Source organism: Microplitis demolitor, chromosome 10, assembly GCF_026212275.2.
Source record: "Microplitis demolitor isolate Queensland-Clemson2020A chromosome 10, iyMicDemo2.1a, whole genome shotgun sequence".
Taxonomy (NCBI): Eukaryota; Metazoa; Arthropoda; class Insecta; order Hymenoptera; family Braconidae; genus Microplitis; species Microplitis demolitor.
This window is the reverse complement of record NC_068554.1, coordinates 12,184,231-12,203,550: the sequence shown is the minus strand read 5'-3', so window position 1 is coordinate 12,203,550 and position 19,320 is coordinate 12,184,231. Positions and strand designations below refer to the sequence as shown.

The following is a 19,320-nucleotide window of genomic DNA, read 5'->3' as shown; positions in this document are numbered from 1 at the left end:
ACAATGTCTTATCACCTAAACAAAAATTTTTTTTTTACATAAGTTGACTTATTATTGATGGAAAATAATTATGAAATTTTTTCAACATCACCAATAATTTATTACATAATTTTTTCCATTTGGTTGCTTAATCATGTATGAAATTCCATCAATATCAGTCAAAGAAAAACAACAAAGTTCATGGCTACTTAGATCAACGCAGTAGGCTTGGAAATGTGAATCGAAGTATAAATATTTTAGTTGACGAGAAATAAAGTAAATCATTTCATTTTTATTAAATAATATATATTTAATTTCTGAAAATGATGGATTTGTATCTGTCAACATCATAATAATATCACTAGGATATATATTTTTTCCTAAGCAGCATACCCACTTTAAACAAACAAAGTCTTCACAATCTAATTCAGAAGGTAATAATTTGATGACTTCTGTAAAGTTTTTTAAGTTATAAATTGAGCCTTGCTGAATAGGACCTGGTTCTGGTAGACATTTATCAACGGACTTTGTGCATAATTTATGGTGGAATTTTAATTGATTTTTCAGTGCTAATGTATAGCAAAGGTTTTTTCGAGAAGTAGTAGCTCGAGCAATTAGTTTATTACCCCGATGAAAGCTTTCTCCTCTCATTGACGAAAAATGAATCACTGGACCTGCCAACTCCATAATTCTTGCATAATGGATTAACATGTGGTGTTTTGGTTTTAATTTTTTTTTCAAAATTCTCTGATACAAATCTAAATGGTCAGCAATGAGGATACGCAATACATCTGGACATCCCGCATGAAAAACTTTTCCTAATAATATATTTAAAATTTCGTTGAGGGTAGTATATACGAGCCAAATTTCATCTTCTTCAGGAATTTTATCTCCAAGAATTAAACCAAAATGTCTTATCAGGCATAAAGTTTTTGAAGCAGATAATTTCAAGTGATGCTGCTTTATATTGCTAGGAATAAGCTCAGGTGGTTTATTTTGACGCTCATTGCGATTGAAAGGAAAAGAATCAATTCTATTATTTAAAAACTCAACATCGATAATTTTTTCATTAAAAATATAATGATGCAATATTTCCACCAACTCAATTTTAACTACTCCTTCGAGCAAATCGTGCATAACATCAACACTGAAATTAGATGCTACATGAAAATTAGTAACATTATTCCAAATACATTTTTCTTTTATACCATAATTTTCATGCTCAGGATCATTGATTTTTTCTATCAAAGAATTATAAGAATCTTTTGTTCGAATTAAATCAGCGGATTCTGTGACAGCTGTCCAAGAATTTTTTTTATCTATAACACAACATCTACACCAATAAGAGCTATTAAAAGATTCTGTATAACCAAGTATTGAATTCAAACCCAAATTATCACCTAAAATTAAACTTAACGCGAAAAAAATACGCTTATCTCCTGAGCTAGTTTCAACAACAATACCTTCATTTGCTAAAAAATTAAGTTCATCTATTACACGTTGAAATACTCTTTGATTTCCAAAAATTTTACGGTGCAACGTATTGAAGAATTGGAATAAAAATATATTTTCTAATTTACTGTATAACTCAGGAGGTAAACAAGGAAGAAAAACATACAAAGCACCAATTTTCCCACCATCGCCAGCGTGGCTTCCTAAGCAATTATTCGATTCAAAATCATCAAAATATATGAACAATGGAAAAACAAGATCATGATGATTGTACTTAGAAAGTGTTTCAGACCATAAATGCCCTTGAATAAAATTAGATACACAATCAGTATTTTCTTTCACATATTGCATGTACAGAATAGTCCTTTCAAAAATATTTGGAAGCTCAAAGAAAGCTTTTAAGACTTTACGCATTGGTATAAATTGCGCATATACATCTTGTGTATTTATTTTCGTGATTCCAGCGACTGTACTAGATCCAGGGATTGATCCAAGTAAAACTTTTTCTGGAAGGAACAGAGTACCATTTTTTCTAAATTTTTTAAATATCAAATGCTCTGATTTGAGATCATCAAACGGATTTTTTATTTTTGTAAAAACGTCATTTATAGCAGAAACAACACTATCAGAAACATTATTATCATTTAAAATATCATTAGTTACATCTACTATAGACTCAAGAGCACTTTCATAAAATTTATTAACTTCTGATATTCTTAATTGAACTTTATTTCGCGAGACGTCTTTTTCAGAGTACCATTTTGAAGTTAACTCATAAGCGTGCTGTTTAATGTTAAACTCAGTTAAAGGTGGTTTAAAATGTACTTTATCTAAGCTTTTACAAAGTGAAAAATTTTCTTTAATAAAATTATTATAATTAGACTTATTAAAATTTTGAGGATCTTGAGAACTGGAATCGTTAGTACACAATATATTATCATTATCAATAAAATTGTCTTTACTCTGAGTAACAATATTTGTATCTAGCTTATCGTCTTCATTACTTATTTGTTTAATGTCATTAGAATGTTTTTGTTTTAAATGTTTTCGAAAGTTTTTTATATTATCAAACTTGCGAGTGCAAGTGCCTATACATTGAAATGATGTTAATGAATTATTGTTTGAGTGTTCATAAAGAACATGATTACTAAACGCAACATCTAGAGTGAATATTTTTGAACATGAACATACATATGACATCTTAATAAATTACTTAAAATATTAAAAATATAAAAATTATAAAGTATAAAATATAAATTAAGACAAATAAAATAAAGAGCTCTAGTTGAAATTAATACTGAGCTCACCAATCAAAGAGGTTACAGCAACTGGAACTGAAAGTTTTTGTTTTTCTTCAAGTTTAAATAACGCTAATTCTATGAACTGCCATACAGCCTTAGCTTCTGGTGGATAATGTGCATTCAAAGAATAATATGATTTGAATGCTACTTCCAAAACTTCAATACTTGATTGAAAATTATATTGTACTTCATCAATAAATAAATGATATGAAATGATATTTTCAATAGACCCTACAACAATAGGTCTCGGTTGAAGTGGCAGGCCGTAGGTTTCCAAAGTATTCTGCAATCTTTTCCAACTGGTCAATACGTCATTAGATGTCTGTATGGAAGAATCATTAATAATTAATTTTTTTTTAATAAAAATTTACGGTAAAATGAATGATCCTGAAGTTAACAGACAATTAACAATTTTCAGATTTTTTTTTTTAATAAATCAATTAGAAAAAATAAAAAATAAAAATATGCACCTGTAGAAAATTTAAAAAACTACAGGTGCAATTTTTTCAAAGATTTTTATTTTAATAATTTATCGTTAAAAAAATAAAATCAAAAAATTACTAGACGTCGCCTAACTTCAGTACCATTAAAATGAAATAACACAAACCTGAACATGAAAAAAAAATCCTTCACGGGCTTCAGACTTTGTAGGATTCCACCTTTTCTCAACAACTGTTGAAGTCGATTGATTTGTTTTACATCTTTTCCTCTTGTGAGATGTACTCAGATCAGTTTGCTTTGCAATAAATCGTGGTTTTGGAAAAACAGCCGAAAGAATTAAAAGTATTGCTAAATCTAGAGCATCTGTTTCACAATAATTTTATATATTAATTATAGAATAACAAGTTTTTTAACTCTAAAAATTGTGTAAAATAAAATTTGTATTAACTAACCATCTTTAAGACTATTTAATTGTAAAGACAAAGCTAGTAAGTCTGGATCTGATGGTCTTCTGGATCTAGTAAATAAATGCTTCAGTTGATTACGGACGAAAGGCCAATTTTCTTTAAATGCATTTTTTTTATCAGGATATTTTAAATCAAAATCCAATTCAAGCTAATAAAATATAAATTTATCTGGTTAAAATATATTACTATAAGATAAAAAAATTAATTATTTACCAAAGTATATCCATTGGCTTGTTTTAAACAAGGAAATTTGATGAAGTAACTGTTGATTGAACAATTTAAAAGGTCTTTTTGTCTTTCATCATAACTTGTAATCCAATGATCAATTACACTTTTCCAAGGATCAATATAGGTTTTTAAAAATTGTATGCTGTCAGAAGGGACGTTGTTCGTAACATCTATATAAATAATTATAGCAATAATAATATTTTTAATTACTATATAATTATAATAAAGTTGAATTCTGACCTGTAGATTTTTCTAAGAATACAGTTGTTAAAGTACTTTGCTTCATGTACTGTTTTCGCAAATAATTATTACATGATAGTAATATACCACGTGCCGGTTGGACTACCCCACCACCAATTGCTACATGTGGTGTATAAAAGGTGTTTGGTAGTTCACTACTAAACAATTCACTTATTTGTTTAGCTAATTCTTGGTATCGAAATGATGGGAGATTTTCAATTGAGTTTTTACCTTCATGCTCTTTTTGAATAATTAGTCGTCCCAGCAAATTTCGAGTGGGTTTTGTTAGCGTTTTATTGAGCTTGTAACAGTTTAAAATGTTTAATCCGTGCGGGTGAGATTTAAGCTTTTTCAGCAATTCTGGTTCCTGAAAAATTTTGGTTATTTTATAAAAAAAAAAAAAAAAATTTAATTAAATTAGATCAAAGAAATTTTTAACAAATTTTAGCAAACCTGGTTCTCATCATAGCTATCATTATGTAAATAATTTAATAAATTAAATGAGTTGTCAGAAATTGGAACTGGATTAACTGAACTATTGATCTAAAATACAAAAAATATATGTATTACGAATGAAATTTAACGAGTCCTTAAATTGAAACATTACTTACCTCGTTACAGGTTTCAACCAATGAAATCGTATTTTTTGATGAACCAGGTTGAGTTATATCAGTGATTGCTAATAAATTTTGTGGCAGGTTCAAACCCTTACGACTTTCAACCCAGTCTAAAAACACTCTGGAAATATTCTGGTAACACGATGCAACCATACGGACTCCAGAGTATTTCCAGAACGGTTTTGTGCCCTTTTCTGAGAGTGAACCCAGAATATTTCCAGAGCGGATATGGAGCGAATCCAAAGTGTTTCCAGAAAGTATCCAGAGTGGATACATACTGACACCGTTATGCATCCACATTGAATACAAACTGATACCAGAGTGTTTCCAGAATATTTCCAGAGTGGGATCAGAGTGAATACATACTCAAACCAGAGAATATTCAGAGTAAGTAAATACTGAAAAAAAAAAAAAAAAAAAATTGCCGAAATATATTATTTTTAAAATATTGAACAGAATTTATTGGATACAAGAATCAATTTTTGTCATTATCTAAAATATATTTTATGTTTCTGGATTGTAAAAACAATTTTTTCAAGAAAACAAAAATATTTGACATTGCTGTCACAATGTTATACAGCATCTACTATATGACCATCGAAACAGGCACTTGTCATTCTGTCAAATAACAGAGAAGTACCCGTGCCAGAATTGTTTTCAAGTATAGAATATAATAACTCTGAAATACTTATATAACCAGGGACAGGACAATAATAGGTTGGGCGTGATCTAGTGGCGAACACTGAACTACTTCCACTACTGCTTAGCACCGGTGACTTTCTCCTCCTCCACATATATCTTGTCCCAGCAAATTTTTCTCTTAAGTCTTTCACATTAAAACCCGGGTCAGAAAGTTAGATCTGTTTTAAAATAAATGATAAATTCAAATATTTTTTCTTTAATTTAAGTTTATAAATCGTATTTTTTTATATAAGAATTTAATCTGTTTTTGCCCATACTATTCCTTATTCAGGCCAATATCAGACTTATTTTCGTATAATATTTAGTCTGTTTTAAATCAGGTTTAGACTAAAAACAGACTTTTTTAACAGAATTCATGGTCTGTGTTCAATTGTTTTTAAAAACAAAAACAGACTTTATAGACTATAATTTTTAGTCTATTTTTAATAGCTTTTAGATCAAAAACAGGACTTTTTACAAATATAAATAATAATAATAATAATAATAATAATAATAATAATAATAATAATAATAATAATAATAATAATAATATAGATGCATAAATTTATTTTAATTTTCTTGATAATTAAAACATGCTACCCTGTTTAGAAAATCTTATAGAATCCAATAGTTTCTTATAAATTCCCATAGACATTTTATAAGAATGAATAAGTTCTATGAGAAGTGCTATAGTTAAGTATAGGGCCTTATACCTTGGCTATAAGAATCTATCGGATTTTTTAAGCAGGGTAATGCGCTTCCGAAATAAGATGTCACAAATATTTTGATAATTTCTAATGCCATAATATTTTCGATTTTATTCAGTAAATAAGGGAAATTTCTTAATATTTTAAGAGTTATTTTATTACTTTTATTCAATGCTATGAATATTCAGTTAATAAGACAGCTAAAACATAAAGCTGTAAAAACTTTCATCAACTGACGACATTTTTAAACAAAAGACACTAAATAAATTGTAAGTAAAACATAATCGATTTTGTAACTTAATATATTTTTTATAAATATTAACAATAAATAAAAATATTACAAGTCCATGATATAATCTAGTTCAATCCTTGCAAATTTTCAGGACTAAAATTTTTTGAAGATCAAGAATTAATCTAGTTTTGTCTACCCGTAACGCAATTGTTTTTTAAAACAACAGATCAAAAACAGATTAAATGATTAACTAATTGAATAATTAATAATTAATTTTTACTTGTTGAAAGCTCACATAAAAACGCTGATTATTTCTAAACAAAAAACCCCGGGTTTTTTTTACTGCTCGGAGCTATTCTTGAAAGGGTTTAGAAAAGATCGCCATTAGAAAAATTAAAAAATTTCGATTTTTTACTTCTTTATTAAAAATCTAAAGCATTGAAAAATAATAAACGTAAATAAAGCAATCAAGAAATTTTATTTTTTTGATTATTTTTTTTTTTTTATTGCTAAAAGCTACACAACAATAATTTCTAAAAAATTTTTACTTGCATTGTTTAAATAATTGTTATAAACAAATGCATTGTTAATAAGATTTAATACAATTTTTTTTGAGAAAAAAATTCTTAATGAAAATAACGATTTTTGAAAAAAAATCGTTTCATACACTGAGAGAAAAAAAAATTTTTTTCAAGTATTTTTAATTTCCCGCTAAGAAAATTATTAATTTTCGAAAATTCGGGAAGTTATGTTTTCATCCCGATTTTCGAATATCGAGTTTTTATCAGATGTTGACTTTTGAGGTCCTTAGGAAGCTATTCTGACTATTTTCAGAATGATGTGTGTGTGTGTGTGTGTGTGTGTGTGTGTGTGTGTGTGTGTGTGTGTGTGTGTGTGTGTGTGTGTGTGTGTGTAAACTCTTTGTAACTTTTTAACTAATGAATTGATTTGGATGGTTGAGGTGGCAATCGGAAGAGCTTGAGTCACAACATTTACATTTATAAAAAAAAAAAAAAATTATTAAAAAAAAAAAAACAAATAAACACAAAAAATATAATCCGTGTAAAAAACAAAAAATAAAAAATTGTAATAAATAAAGAGAGAGAAAAAATAAGGTGAGTGAAAATAATAAAGTGCAGAGACGCAGAGTGCAACAGAAAAAATTAGTACCAAGAATCACCGCTAGGCGCAGAAGAGCGCTGCAACATTTTCCTAATTGGACAGTTAGAATAGAAGTGATAAGCTCCGCTCAAAGAAGTAAAAAGTCGCGTTGTCAACTACTCACCTCAGGATAATATCCTAGTTAAAGAGTACAAGTACCCTAGGGGAAAATACCCGTGAGTACATTTTTGGAATGATTCTCAGGCATATCCAACAGCGCAGAGGATTCCGAAGAAGCATCCAAACGGACTATTTTTAAATACTAAATATACATGTTTACCTTTTGAATTTGGATATTTTACATACTGAATGAGAATAGTCAATTATTATACTTAAGTATTTTAATTACAAAATATGAATTTTGAATTATTGAACTTGAGTTGTTCAAATACTAAATGAAATTTTTTTATTATTTTACTTCACTGTTCTAAGTAATAAATGAAAACTTATAATTATTAAATTTAAGTATTTTAAATGCTAAATTAAAATTTTTAAATACTAATCACGATTATTTTAAATACTAATCTTCAATTTTTAATTATTGAACTTGAGTATTTAAACTACTAGATCTGAATTTTTATTATTTAATTGGACTATTTCAATTACTAGATTAAATGTTTTTAATCACTTTTTTCAAGTATTTTAAATTCTAAATTTCAATTTTCTATTATTTAACATTAGTATTTTTTTAACTAAGCATAAGTTTTTAGTATTAATAGATTTCACAAGTATTTTAACTAGAATTAAGAAATTATTTACTTGACACTATTTAAGTATCTAAAATACTTGGATCAAGTATTTTTACTTGAAAATATGCACTTTTTTCTCTCAGTATAAAAAATTTTTTTTATTGCCAAAAAGCAAATTTGCTAATTTACAATTTTTTTATATTTATAACAAAGTATTTATAAAAATTACTTTTATTCATAATTCATTAAGCAATTAACTCAGAGCTTTAATTAAAAGTTCAATTTGTTAAATGATTAATGGAGAATAAAAAAGACTTGAAGTGTTGTAGTCGTATCTTCAATAAGTTATTTTAATAACAATGAAGAAAAACAGGAAGATAGCGACAAGTCCAAGTGTACAATAATTTAAAAACTCATATCAAAAATAAAAAAAAAAAATTGTTCCACAAAAAAAAAACGCATAGTTGTTTTTAGTATTTACAAAAACATATTGCGTAAAAATTTATTTGTTTATAACAAATTGTTTGCGTACGAAACAAATAGTAAATGAATGAAGAAATTTTTTTTTCTAATATAAGAGAACATGATAAATGATGATTTTAAAAAAAATTATGGTTGCTTAATATTAATATTGAGTAAAAAAAAGAAATTGTTAGTTAGCAAATGCACTGTTTAGCAATAAAAAAATTTTTTTAAGAGACAATTTTTTTCTTAAAAATCGTTATTTTCATTAAGCGTTTTTTTTTTTTTTTTTTTTTTTTTTTTCAAAAAAAAATTTTATTAAATCTTATTAACAATGCATTTATTTAAAAAAATTATTTAAACTATGCAAGTAAATTTTTTTTTCAATTATTGTTATGTAGCTTTTAATAATAAAAAAAAAAAAAAACAAAAAAAAAAATAAATAAATTTTACTGATTCCTCTATTTACGTTTTTTATTTTTCAATTTTTTAGATTGTTAATAAAGAAGTAAAAAATCGAAATTTTTTAATTTTTCTAACGGCGATCTATTCTAAAGCCTTTCAAGAATAGTTCCAAGAAGTATAAAAAAAATCCGGAGTTTTTAATTTAGAAATAATCAGGGTTTTTATGTAAACTTTCAACAAGTAAAATTAACTAATTAACAAAAGCATAGTTGATTAAAAAATCAGGATAAAAATATTTGTTCTCTAGATTATTATTGATTTATGTGTTTAGAAAGTACCAACTTTTTATTATTCCTTAATATTTGAATTTTATCGACTCTGGGTTCATTCTGAAAACACTCTGATTTCATCCTGCACCCATTTTGAGCCCATTTTGAAAAAAATTTGATATCATTCTGGACTTACTTTGGGTCCATTCTGAAAACACTTCGATTTTATTCTGCATTCACGTTGGTTCCTTTCTGGAAACACTTTGATCTACTCTGGATTAATTCTGAAACCACTTTGGTTACACTCTGAAAAAAGGGCACAAAACCACTCTGGAAACATACTGGATTTAGAATGTTCACATTCTGACTATGATTTCAGAGTGTTTCCAGTGTGGGTTGAAGGTCGTAAGGGAAGAAACAACTGGACCTAATTCATAATATGCTCTTGCAGAAATCTAAAAATTTTTAATTGATAATTAATTTCACAACTTTTAATTTACGCAGTCATATGAGTAGATGATCAATTTTTTATTATAAAATGGAAGAAACAAACATAAAGATAAAGAAAGAACCTACGTTACTTTCTTCAGTTGAAATCGCTGAATCTTCAAATACCTGCGTAACATTTGCATTAGGGTTATTATAATTTATCTCAAACTGGTCCATCATTTTTTTTTTTTTTACTGTAGGAGTGGTAAATAATATAAGAACGAAATTAGAAAATGAAAAATATAATGCATAGTTTAAATCATTTAACACAAATAAAAATTCAAAATTTGTTACCTAATTTTATTTGCAATTCTTGCTAAATAATTAAAAAAAAATACAATACAACTATGATTGTCTATTTAACAAAGAAGTATTATGAAAAAAAATAATGAAAAAGTGTTAAAAACAATAGAGAAAAATTTATGTAAACATCATGTATGTGTATGTGAGTATAATCGTAGTCTTCGAGAATGCGAAACCATTATGAATTAAATAAACATCAGAAACAAAGACAGTTGAGTTATAATTACCCTGGTTAAAAAAAGTACTCAAATATATTGGTTTCATCGTCAATTCAATACTTTTTAATACTTTTTCCTTTGTCTCAATACTTTTTTTTAATCAGAGTAGGCATATATAGGATGGAAATGTTAAATTATAATCAGTATATATATACTTACACTTAATTTTATATGTATTTTTTATGATTTATTTTTATACTATTTAAATTAATTGCTCACCTGTTTAAATTATTCTCCGGTATATATATTATTTTTTTATTTCACCACAAAAATGTTTTTGTTTCACTACTAACTACTGCTCATAACTGATCGCACAAATTCGCTGGTAAAACTCATCCGCGTTGTTGCAAGCCAAGACTCAAACAAAAGAAATTTAAGTAGCTGCGCAGTAAACTAAAGAAACGAAAAAAAACACGTTCGAACCAATTGTTAAGGGCAAACGGCAATGATTCATATAATAACGTGACAATATACTAAGTCAAATAGTAAAAAGTGCTGAGATTGAACTACACTTTTTACTGATCGGAGATATTCAATAAATATAAAGTGTATTTTCATATACTACATAAAGTTTATATTTTTGCTTCGTAAATTTTAGTAAACTTGAGTGAAAATATTTATCATTTACATTAATAATAAATACGTTCTAAGGGTTATTTATTCGAATTTATTTCATTAATTTAATCTGCTGAGAATTAATAAAATATGTGTAACTCAATTTTTAAAAATTACCGTTTAAACAATATTAAACATTAAAGTTTTCATTATAAATATTAAACTAATACTTTTGTAAAATGAGCGAATAAAACTAATGGATCTGGTTTAGGCGAGTTTTGTTAAACAATTAAAAATTACACAGATTTTATTATAAATTAAATTATAGATTTATTTACACTGATTTACACCTTAAAATTATGAGAAATATATACAATAGCGAATGCAACTAGATAAATTTATACGCGATAGCGAATGCAACTCAGATATTTTATTCACGTATAAAAATTGACACGTGGTCAGTAGCGGTTACTTCAATAATAATTAATTAACAATTAACTTATTATCACAAGAATAATTTATTTATTCTCAATAAATAGCAGCCTTGATTTACTGACTAAGAATTGAGGATAATTTAGCGTAGCGATTTGATTTAGTTTCACACAAGTTAATAAGCGAAGCGGTTCAAGCACGAGGTTGCACGTAGCAAAGACACGTTGTAGAAACTCTGAGCGAAGCGGTTAGACAGATAGTTGTAGAATGAAAATTGGTAGCGTCGTTGAGTCGTCGAGACGCTTGGTGTCGACGTGGCAGCCTTGCTGCATATAACGAATTTTCCCATTGGCTTAAAGGCGCGCCAACAGGAAGCGAATTTTGTGATTGGTCAGCTTGTAGCGGGTTCTCAGGACGTCTTGACACGATCCTGAGTAAGAAATAGTATGTGCCGGGCCCAAATAGCGAGTGACCCGGCACTATTCTGACCTTCAGTTAGTAGCGAGCTCGGCTTCTCCCGAACCGAGCGGAAATGCACGAAGCTTGATTTAAATTAATCAAGGTCGTGACTGAACATTCTCCCCAGCGCTGGCGACTGTGTCGACTGGATTGTCTTCTGGAGAGTGCACTGGTAGTACACACAGCTTAGCGATTGGTCGTACAAGTTCCGTGGTAGCGGTCTTCAGCGTGACTACTCGAGTCAGGCCATCTCTGCCTGGATGTAATGCGAGTACTCGAGCAAGCGGCCATTTTGATGGTGGGAATCTTTCATCAGTCAACAAGACTAATGAACCCACTTTGATGTTGTTTTGCGGATTATGCCACTTCGAAATAGATTGATGACGTTGCAGGTACTCTGATGACCATCTACTCCAAAATCTCTGGAACATTTGTTGTAATTGTTGCCAGCGTGACAACGTAGCTGAATTATTTTCCAGTAGCGAGGGCCCAGGTACGGCGATTAGTGGTTCACCGATGAGAAAATGTCCAGGAGTTAGAGCGGTTAAATCTGCAGGATCTTCAGATAGCGGAGCGATCGGTCTTGAATTTAACACAGCCTCAATTTGTGTTAAGACTGTAGCGAGTTGGTCGTAAGTCAATAGCGATTCACCAATAGTTCGTATGAGATGGAACTTGATTGACTTTACGGCTGCTTCCCACTTGCCACCAAAGTGGGGAGCACTTGGTGGGTTGAACTTCCAGTCTGTGCCATCTGTAGCGAGTAAATACTGAAGTTCTTTTAGCTGTCTCGATCCTGCTGCGAATTCTTTCTTTAGCGTGGCGTCTGCTCCTACAAAATTTGTACCACAGTCCGAGTATAGGATACTGCAGGCGCCTCTTCGTCTAGTGAATCTTCTAAATGCTGCGACGAAAGCGTCAGTAGAGTAATCGGTGACAATTTCAATATGTATAGCGGACGTAGCGAGACATACAAACACAGCGATCCATCCTTTATAGGTTTTGGCACCTCGACCTTGGAAAGTCTTCAGTGTTACTGGCCCAGCGTAGTCTATTCCAGTGTGTAAGAATGCTTTAGATGGTCTTACACGAGCGGATGGCAATTGTCCCATTAATTGTTGTGCGCGAACACCTCTATGTCTCGTGCACACGACGCAGCGAAGAATGTGTGATCTGACTGGAACTCGACCACCTTCTATCCAGACAGATCTCCGTAGATCAGCGAGAGTCAATTGAGTTCCCCCATGGTATGTTCTTCGATGCGAATGATCTATCAATAGCGTACTTAAGCGTGATGACCTTGGTAAAATAGCTGGATTTTTCTGTTCATCATCCAGCAGCGAATTCTTCAAGCGACCGCCAACTCTGAGTACTCCGTTGTAGTCGACGTAGGGAATCAATTTAGCGAGATGATGACTTCGGTGTAGAGAATCACCATCCTTCAATAGTTTCAGCTCTTGCGAATAGTACTGACTTTGAGTATACTTGATCAGCAAAGTCTTAGCGAGTTCCAGGTCAACTGTAGAGAGTGGTGTGTCCAGTGTGGACTGTGGCACTTTTTTAAATTTAGCGATGGCACGAAGACAGATTCCAAGCGTGCGAAGTAAAGGTGACAACTTAGAGAATTTTTCTAGTAGCATGTATAGCGGGTGTGAATCTGCCTTGAAGATGGTAAAAACCAGACCTGGACGTTCTTCAAGATGTGATACCGTCTGCGTAGGGATATCAAAAGATGGCCAGTTATCTTTTGATTGACTGAGCCACTTTGGTCCCGTCCACCATAGCGAATGCTGTTCTAGTTTGGCTGCTGTTAAACCTCTTGAAGCGCAGTCAGCTGGGTTAAGTTTTCCAGGAACAAAATCCCAGTTGACACTTGGTAGCGATTCTTGAATCTTGGTAACTCTGTTGCGAATGTAGACTTTCCATCTAGCTGGGTTGTTTCGTATCCACGTTAAGGATACAGCGGAGTCTGTCCACATGAAAACTGGAACGTTTTCAAGTTTCAAAACCTTCTTGACGTAGAGTATCAGTTGAGCGAGTAAGACAGCGGCATTGAGCTCCATTCTTGGTATAGTTATAGGCTTCAGTGGTGCAACTTGTGTTTTGGCACACACTAGCGAGATATTGGAGCTTCCAGTAGCGTCAGTAACTTTTAGATAAACTACAGCAGCCATAGCGAGTTGTGAAGCGTCAGAGAATCCATGTAATTCAATTGATACACCATTTTTAACATGATTCCAGCGAGGTATCTGAATCTTCGAGATCTGATGTAGTTCATCTCGAAACAAATTCCATTCTTGAAGAAGCGACGGTGATAGCGTAGCATCCCAGTCAAAGTTCTGCAGCCAGAGCTTCTGCATGAACATCTTGGCTCTCACGATAATCGGTGCCAAGAAACCCAGTGGGTCAAACAAGCGAGCAATTTCAGATAAAATTGTGCGTTTAGTTGTTGGTGATGCTTCTGGAAGCGAATATCCGAACTGGAATTTATCCTGTGTTGAATTCCAGGTTAGCCCGAGCACTTTTACTGTAGTATCCCCAAGCTCTCTTGGTGTATCTTCTTGGGTTTCACTTGGAGCGACTTGAGAAAGTAATTCAGTTGAATTACTTGCCCACTTGGCAAGCGGAAAACATCCTGTGGCGCACATATTTTTTGTGTCGAGAGCAACTTGGATTGCCTCAGCGAGTTCATCTGCACCTCCATAGATGTCGTCAACGTAGCGTGTATTAGTTAGCGGTTCGACAGCCTTCGGAAATTTTTTCCCTTCGTCTTCAGCGAGTTGTAAGAGTGCTCTTCCAGCGAGATATGGAGCCGATGTTGTTCCATAAGTAACAGTAGCGAGTGCAAATACTATTGGGATGTCATCTTCGTCAAACCAGAGTATGCACTGTAGATGATGATCTTCCTTGTCAACTGCAATCTGACGAAACATTTTTGTAACGTCAGTAGCGAATAAATAGCGATGGCACCGAATGCGAATAAGTACATCACTGATGTCAACTTGGATCTTTGGGCCCACATGAAGTATCTCGTTGACAGATACGCCAGATGTAGTTTTCCAGGACCCATTGAATACCACTTTGAGCTTGGTGGTAGTGCTCTGCTCTTTCAGAACCCCATGATGAGGCAACAGGTAGCTGTTCGGTGGTAATTCCTTTAATTTCAGACGTTTCATGTGCCCCAAGTCTTCATACTCCTTCAGGAAGTCGAAGTACAACTTCTTGTAGACTGGATCAGCTTCCAGTCGTTTGCGAAGACGTAGTAAAGCGTATTGTGCAGCTCTGAGCGAATCACCCAGTTGACTTGGCGAAGATTTAAGCGGCAAGCGAACGACATATCGACCATCAGACTGTCTGTAGTGTGTATTGACAAAGTGTTGTTCACACTCTTCTTCTTCTTCAGTATAGCGTGTAGCGAATTCTGTCTGTGGCTCTTCTTGGTACCAAAACTTGGTTAACAAGTCTTGTAGTTGATCATCAACAGCGACATGATGACCATGAGCGGTCAATTTTGATGTAGCGGTGTCCACAGATCCATATATGATCCAACCAAGTGATGTTGACTGAGCGATTGGGTCATTTTCACTTCCTTTTCGTATTTTAGCGTTGATTATATGTGCAGCTGGTGCTGCACCCAGAATGATGTCAATAGGTCTTGATGTCAAGAAGTCTGGATCAGCGAGTTGTAGCCCAGTTATATGCGGCCATTTCTTCTTCTTAGTTAGCGTAAATGACGGTAAGTTTACCGTCAATAGAGCAAGCACATGAGCTTGGATGGTAATAGAAGCGTTGTTGTGTAGCGAATGCAGCGTCATCTTGCATGACCCAAGCGAATGCCCAGCTGACACATTACCAATTCCACGTAATGGTACAGCTGCTTTACTGAGTTGAATATCCAGCTTCTTGATTAGCGAATGCGTCACAAAGGATAACTCCGATCCTTGATCAATAAGTACACGGGCTGTACATGTACTTCCTGTTAGCGAATTCAACTTAACAATAGCGGTAGCGAGTAAAACATTGAGCGAATGAGCTGAAAGCAGACTAAGTTAGCGAATTCAAAACAAAAGTTACCAAAATTGGAACTATTTGTTACCTGGGTCAGCTACAGGAGCGTCCTGTGCTGGTTTAGCGGCAGCACCATCGTCAAGATGAGTCGACGTGTGATGTGGCTGATCACAATGGCGGCACTTCTGCTTAGTCCTGCAGTCAGCGTAGCGATGGCGTCCCAAACAGTTAAAGCATAAGCGGTAATGCTGAACAATCGTCCTTCGGTTCAGTGGCGACGCCTTCTGGTAGCTGGGGCAAAATAGAACGAAGTGCTTCTCCCTGCAGATTGGGCACATGCCCGGTTTACTCGTACGCTCCTTGGGAGTGAAAGCGACGTAGCTAGCGGAACCGGTGGATGTAGATGGCGTTGATCTAGCAGGAGTAGCGGATTTACTGCTCCCAAACTTAACTTGTTTGGTTGTAGCGGCTGACTTAGCGTAAGACTTTGGTGATAGTGGTCTCTCACTGGTACTCTTAACTTGCGTTGAGGTTATTTTAGCGCCAATCTCTGAGTTTTCCCACGCACGAACCTTGGCCTTGAGCATATCGTGCAGCTGTTGGTAAGTGGGAAACTCATTGGATAACCCAAGCGAAGCCATCCATTCCACCCTCAGATCTGAAGGCAAGCAGCGAACAGTCAAACGAATTAAAAAGGGGTCCAACTCACCAATTGGAATTCCCAATGCAGCGATAGCGTCCAGCGATTTTTTGTTAGCGAGTAACAGTGCGTCCAAATCAGCAGCAGAGTGTGAAGTTAGCGGTTGGCGATCCAGCAAATCATCGATATGCATATCGAGCAATCGACGTGGATTTGTGTAGCGAGTATTCAGCAACTCCCAAGCGGGTTGGAAAGCGTCATCTGTGATCTGGAGATTAGCGAGTGATGCAGCGGCCTCACCTTTTACCTGCGTCTTCAGGTAATGCATCTTCTGAGACCCAGTTAGCGAATCTTCATTAATGACGAGAGACGTGAACAAGTCCTTGAACGAGTCCCACTCGTCATACGACCCTTGGAAAGTTGGCAGCTTGATTTGTGGCAGGTTAGATTTATGCACTCCACCAAAGTAAGCGGTCTGATCGTGATTAGCGGGCTGAACTTCATGAGCAAGTTCTGGAGCGGGTCTAGCAGCGCTGAGTCTCACTCTAAGAGAGGTATAAGCAACGTTAGCGGTTTCATAAGCGTTACCTGTATGATATTCGTTGGTAATGATCTCAGGTACGTCTTCGTATAGCCTCTCGTGAGTCGAATTGAAGCGGTTCCACAACTCCGTCAGGATAGCGAGTTCAGCGTCAATGGCGGCAGCACCTTGGGTAGCGAGTACAGCGTCAGTCAAGCGGTTGGACATATTGCGCATCGTGTCGATGCGTTGCATTTGAAGAGCAATTTGAGCTTCGGCGGCCATCTTGTTAATACGTGGCACACAAAATGGACGCGATGACGTGAAACCGACGCTAAGTTTTCGATCTTTTCTGTTTTAAAAGTCTTTTTACACCGGTGTGTAAAATAGATCACCCTGGGCAGCACTCTAGCAGTGCTCAGCAATGCCCACGGCACTTAGCGATTTTCACGACACAGAACTGACACTACACTTTTTTTCTCACAATTTTTTTTTTGATTTTTTTTTAAATAATTTTTAATTGTTTAAATTTCGCCAAATCCGGCTCGAAGGACCAAAATGTAAAATGAGCGAATAAAACTAATGGATCTGGTTTAGGCGAGTTTTGTTAAACAATTAAAAATTACACAGATTTTATTATAAATTAAATTATAGATTTATTTACACTGATTTACACCTTAAAATTATGAGAAATATATACAATAGCGAATGCAACTAGATAAATTTATACGCGATAGCGAATGCAACTCAGATATTTTATTCACGTATAAAAATTGACACGTGGTCAGTAGCGGTTACTTCAATAATAATTAATTAACAATTAACTTATTATCACAAGAATAATTTATTTATTCTCAATAAATAGCAGCCTTGATTTACTGACTAAGAATTGAGGATAATTTAGCGTAGCGATTTGATTTAGTTTCACACAAGTTAATAAGCGAAGCGGTTCAAGCACGAGGTTGCACGTAGCAAAGACACGTTGTAGAAACTCTGAGCGAAGCGGTTAGACAGATAGTTGTAGAATGAAAATTGGTAGCGTCGTTGAGTCGTCGAGACGCTTGGTGTCGACGTGGCAGCCTTGCTGCATATAACGAATTTTCCCATTGGCTTAAAGGCGCGCCAACAGGAAGCGAATTTTGTGATTGGTCAGCTTGTAGCGGGTTCTCAGGACGTCTTGACACGATCCTGAGTAAGAAATAGTATGTGCCGGGCCCAAATAGCGAGTGACCCGGCACTATTCTGACCTTCAGTTAGTAGCGAGCTCGGCTTCTCCCGAACCGAGCGGAAATGCACGAAGCTTGATTTAAATTAATCAAGGTCGTGACTGAACAACTTTGTTAATTTTGTTATTTAAAAAAGTCATTTTTCGTAAGCTGAACATCATTTATTCTAGTTTCAGCTGCTAATTATTACAGATGCATTTTTTTTGACAAGTGTCTTGTATTTTTTTAAGGTTTAAGTAGTAATTTTAAATATTCCAGCAGTATATTTCAACGATTAACTGTTAATTATAGCAGTTTAAACATTAAAATCATAATTTTACTGATTGAAACGACATAAGTTGTTGAACATAACTTAAATAATTACAAGTTGAACTACAATTATTGTCAATCATTTTTTTCCGTGTTTAAGTGAGCGACTAATATGGTAGTGAACGGGTATAGGGGGTATGACTTTATGGATAAATAAATGTTTATGAAAATAAGATTTCAAATTGTTGGAGAAAAAGTTCAATGTTTCACTCATCCTGATCCAATGCAAGCAATCCAATCTTGGGATTGGTGGTTGATGTAGACATCTTTCTGGGTGAACGTGACATCCTCCGGTTTCCGGCCACATTTCAACTGCTCTCGTCATTAGTAAATTATAACATAAATTGTAATAAACCAATTTATAAATATATAATAAATATGAATATACATATAAATATATATATATATATATATATATATATATATATATATATATATGTATATATATATATATATATATATATGTATATATATATATATATATATATATATATATATATACCGGCCGGCCCGGGGCACTGGAGCGCCTGCTATGTACCCGGGAAAATTTTAATTCATAATGAAAATAGTAGAAAAAAATTATAAAACCAAACAAAAAAATCGGTCTGTCGGTTGACTCTGCGGGCCAGCCCCAAAACTTCCCGCTGTTTTCGACCTCAAAGAGCTCGAAAACATTAGTGTAGATATATTTTCGAGCTCTTCGAGCTCGAAAATGCTATCACATGCAATTGTTTTTTTATGATCTTTTCAAGCTCTAACAAGTTACCTGTTATGCTGAAGTTTGAAAATTTAAGAATCGAAAATCATCAATGAAGTGGTTTTTAAAATTT

At 33.2% G+C, this 19,320-nt stretch overlaps 2 protein-coding genes across 5 annotated transcripts; both read right to left on the bottom strand.

Annotated features, from left to right (window-relative positions):
* Positions 1–2,624: 2,624 nt before the first annotated feature.
* On the bottom strand, positions 2,625–9,746 carry LOC103574270 (uncharacterized). Of its 2 annotated transcripts, XM_053742173.1 has the most exons (8): positions 9,528–9,746; positions 4,720–5,585; positions 4,562–4,651; positions 4,109–4,475; positions 3,854–4,038; positions 3,626–3,788; positions 3,340–3,536; positions 2,625–3,054 (listed from the first exon to the last, which is right to left on the bottom strand). In XM_053742173.1, exons 2-8 carry the CDS (start codon positions 5,023–5,025, stop codon positions 2,713–2,715), a joined length of 1,650 nt encoding a protein of 549 aa, XP_053598148.1. In that variant the 5' UTR covers positions 5,026–5,585; positions 9,528–9,746; the 3' UTR covers positions 2,625–2,712. The 2 variants fall into 2 exon arrangements, with proteins under 2 accessions (XP_053598148.1, XP_008551904.1); XM_008553682.3 differs by lacking the exon at positions 9,528–9,746 and having other exon boundaries at positions 4,720–5,878.
* An 814-nt stretch (positions 9,747–10,560) lies between these two features.
* On the bottom strand, positions 10,561–18,239 carry LOC106693252 (uncharacterized). Of its 3 annotated transcripts, none has more exons than XR_008404357.1 (3): positions 15,884–18,239; positions 11,074–15,820; positions 10,561–10,734 (listed from the first exon to the last, which is right to left on the bottom strand). XR_008404357.1 is itself a non-coding variant. In XM_053742172.1 (2 exons), the coding sequence occupies exons 1-2, from the start codon at positions 17,238–17,240 to the stop codon at positions 11,886–11,888; spliced, it is 5,292 nt and encodes a 1,763-aa protein (XP_053598147.1). In that variant the 5' UTR covers positions 17,241–18,239; the 3' UTR covers positions 10,561–11,885. The 3 variants fall into 3 exon arrangements, 1 of the variants encoding a protein (XP_053598147.1); XR_008404358.1 differs by having other exon boundaries at positions 11,247–15,820; XM_053742172.1 differs by having other exon boundaries at positions 10,561–15,820.
* Between the last annotated feature and the right edge of the window lie 1,081 nt (positions 18,240–19,320).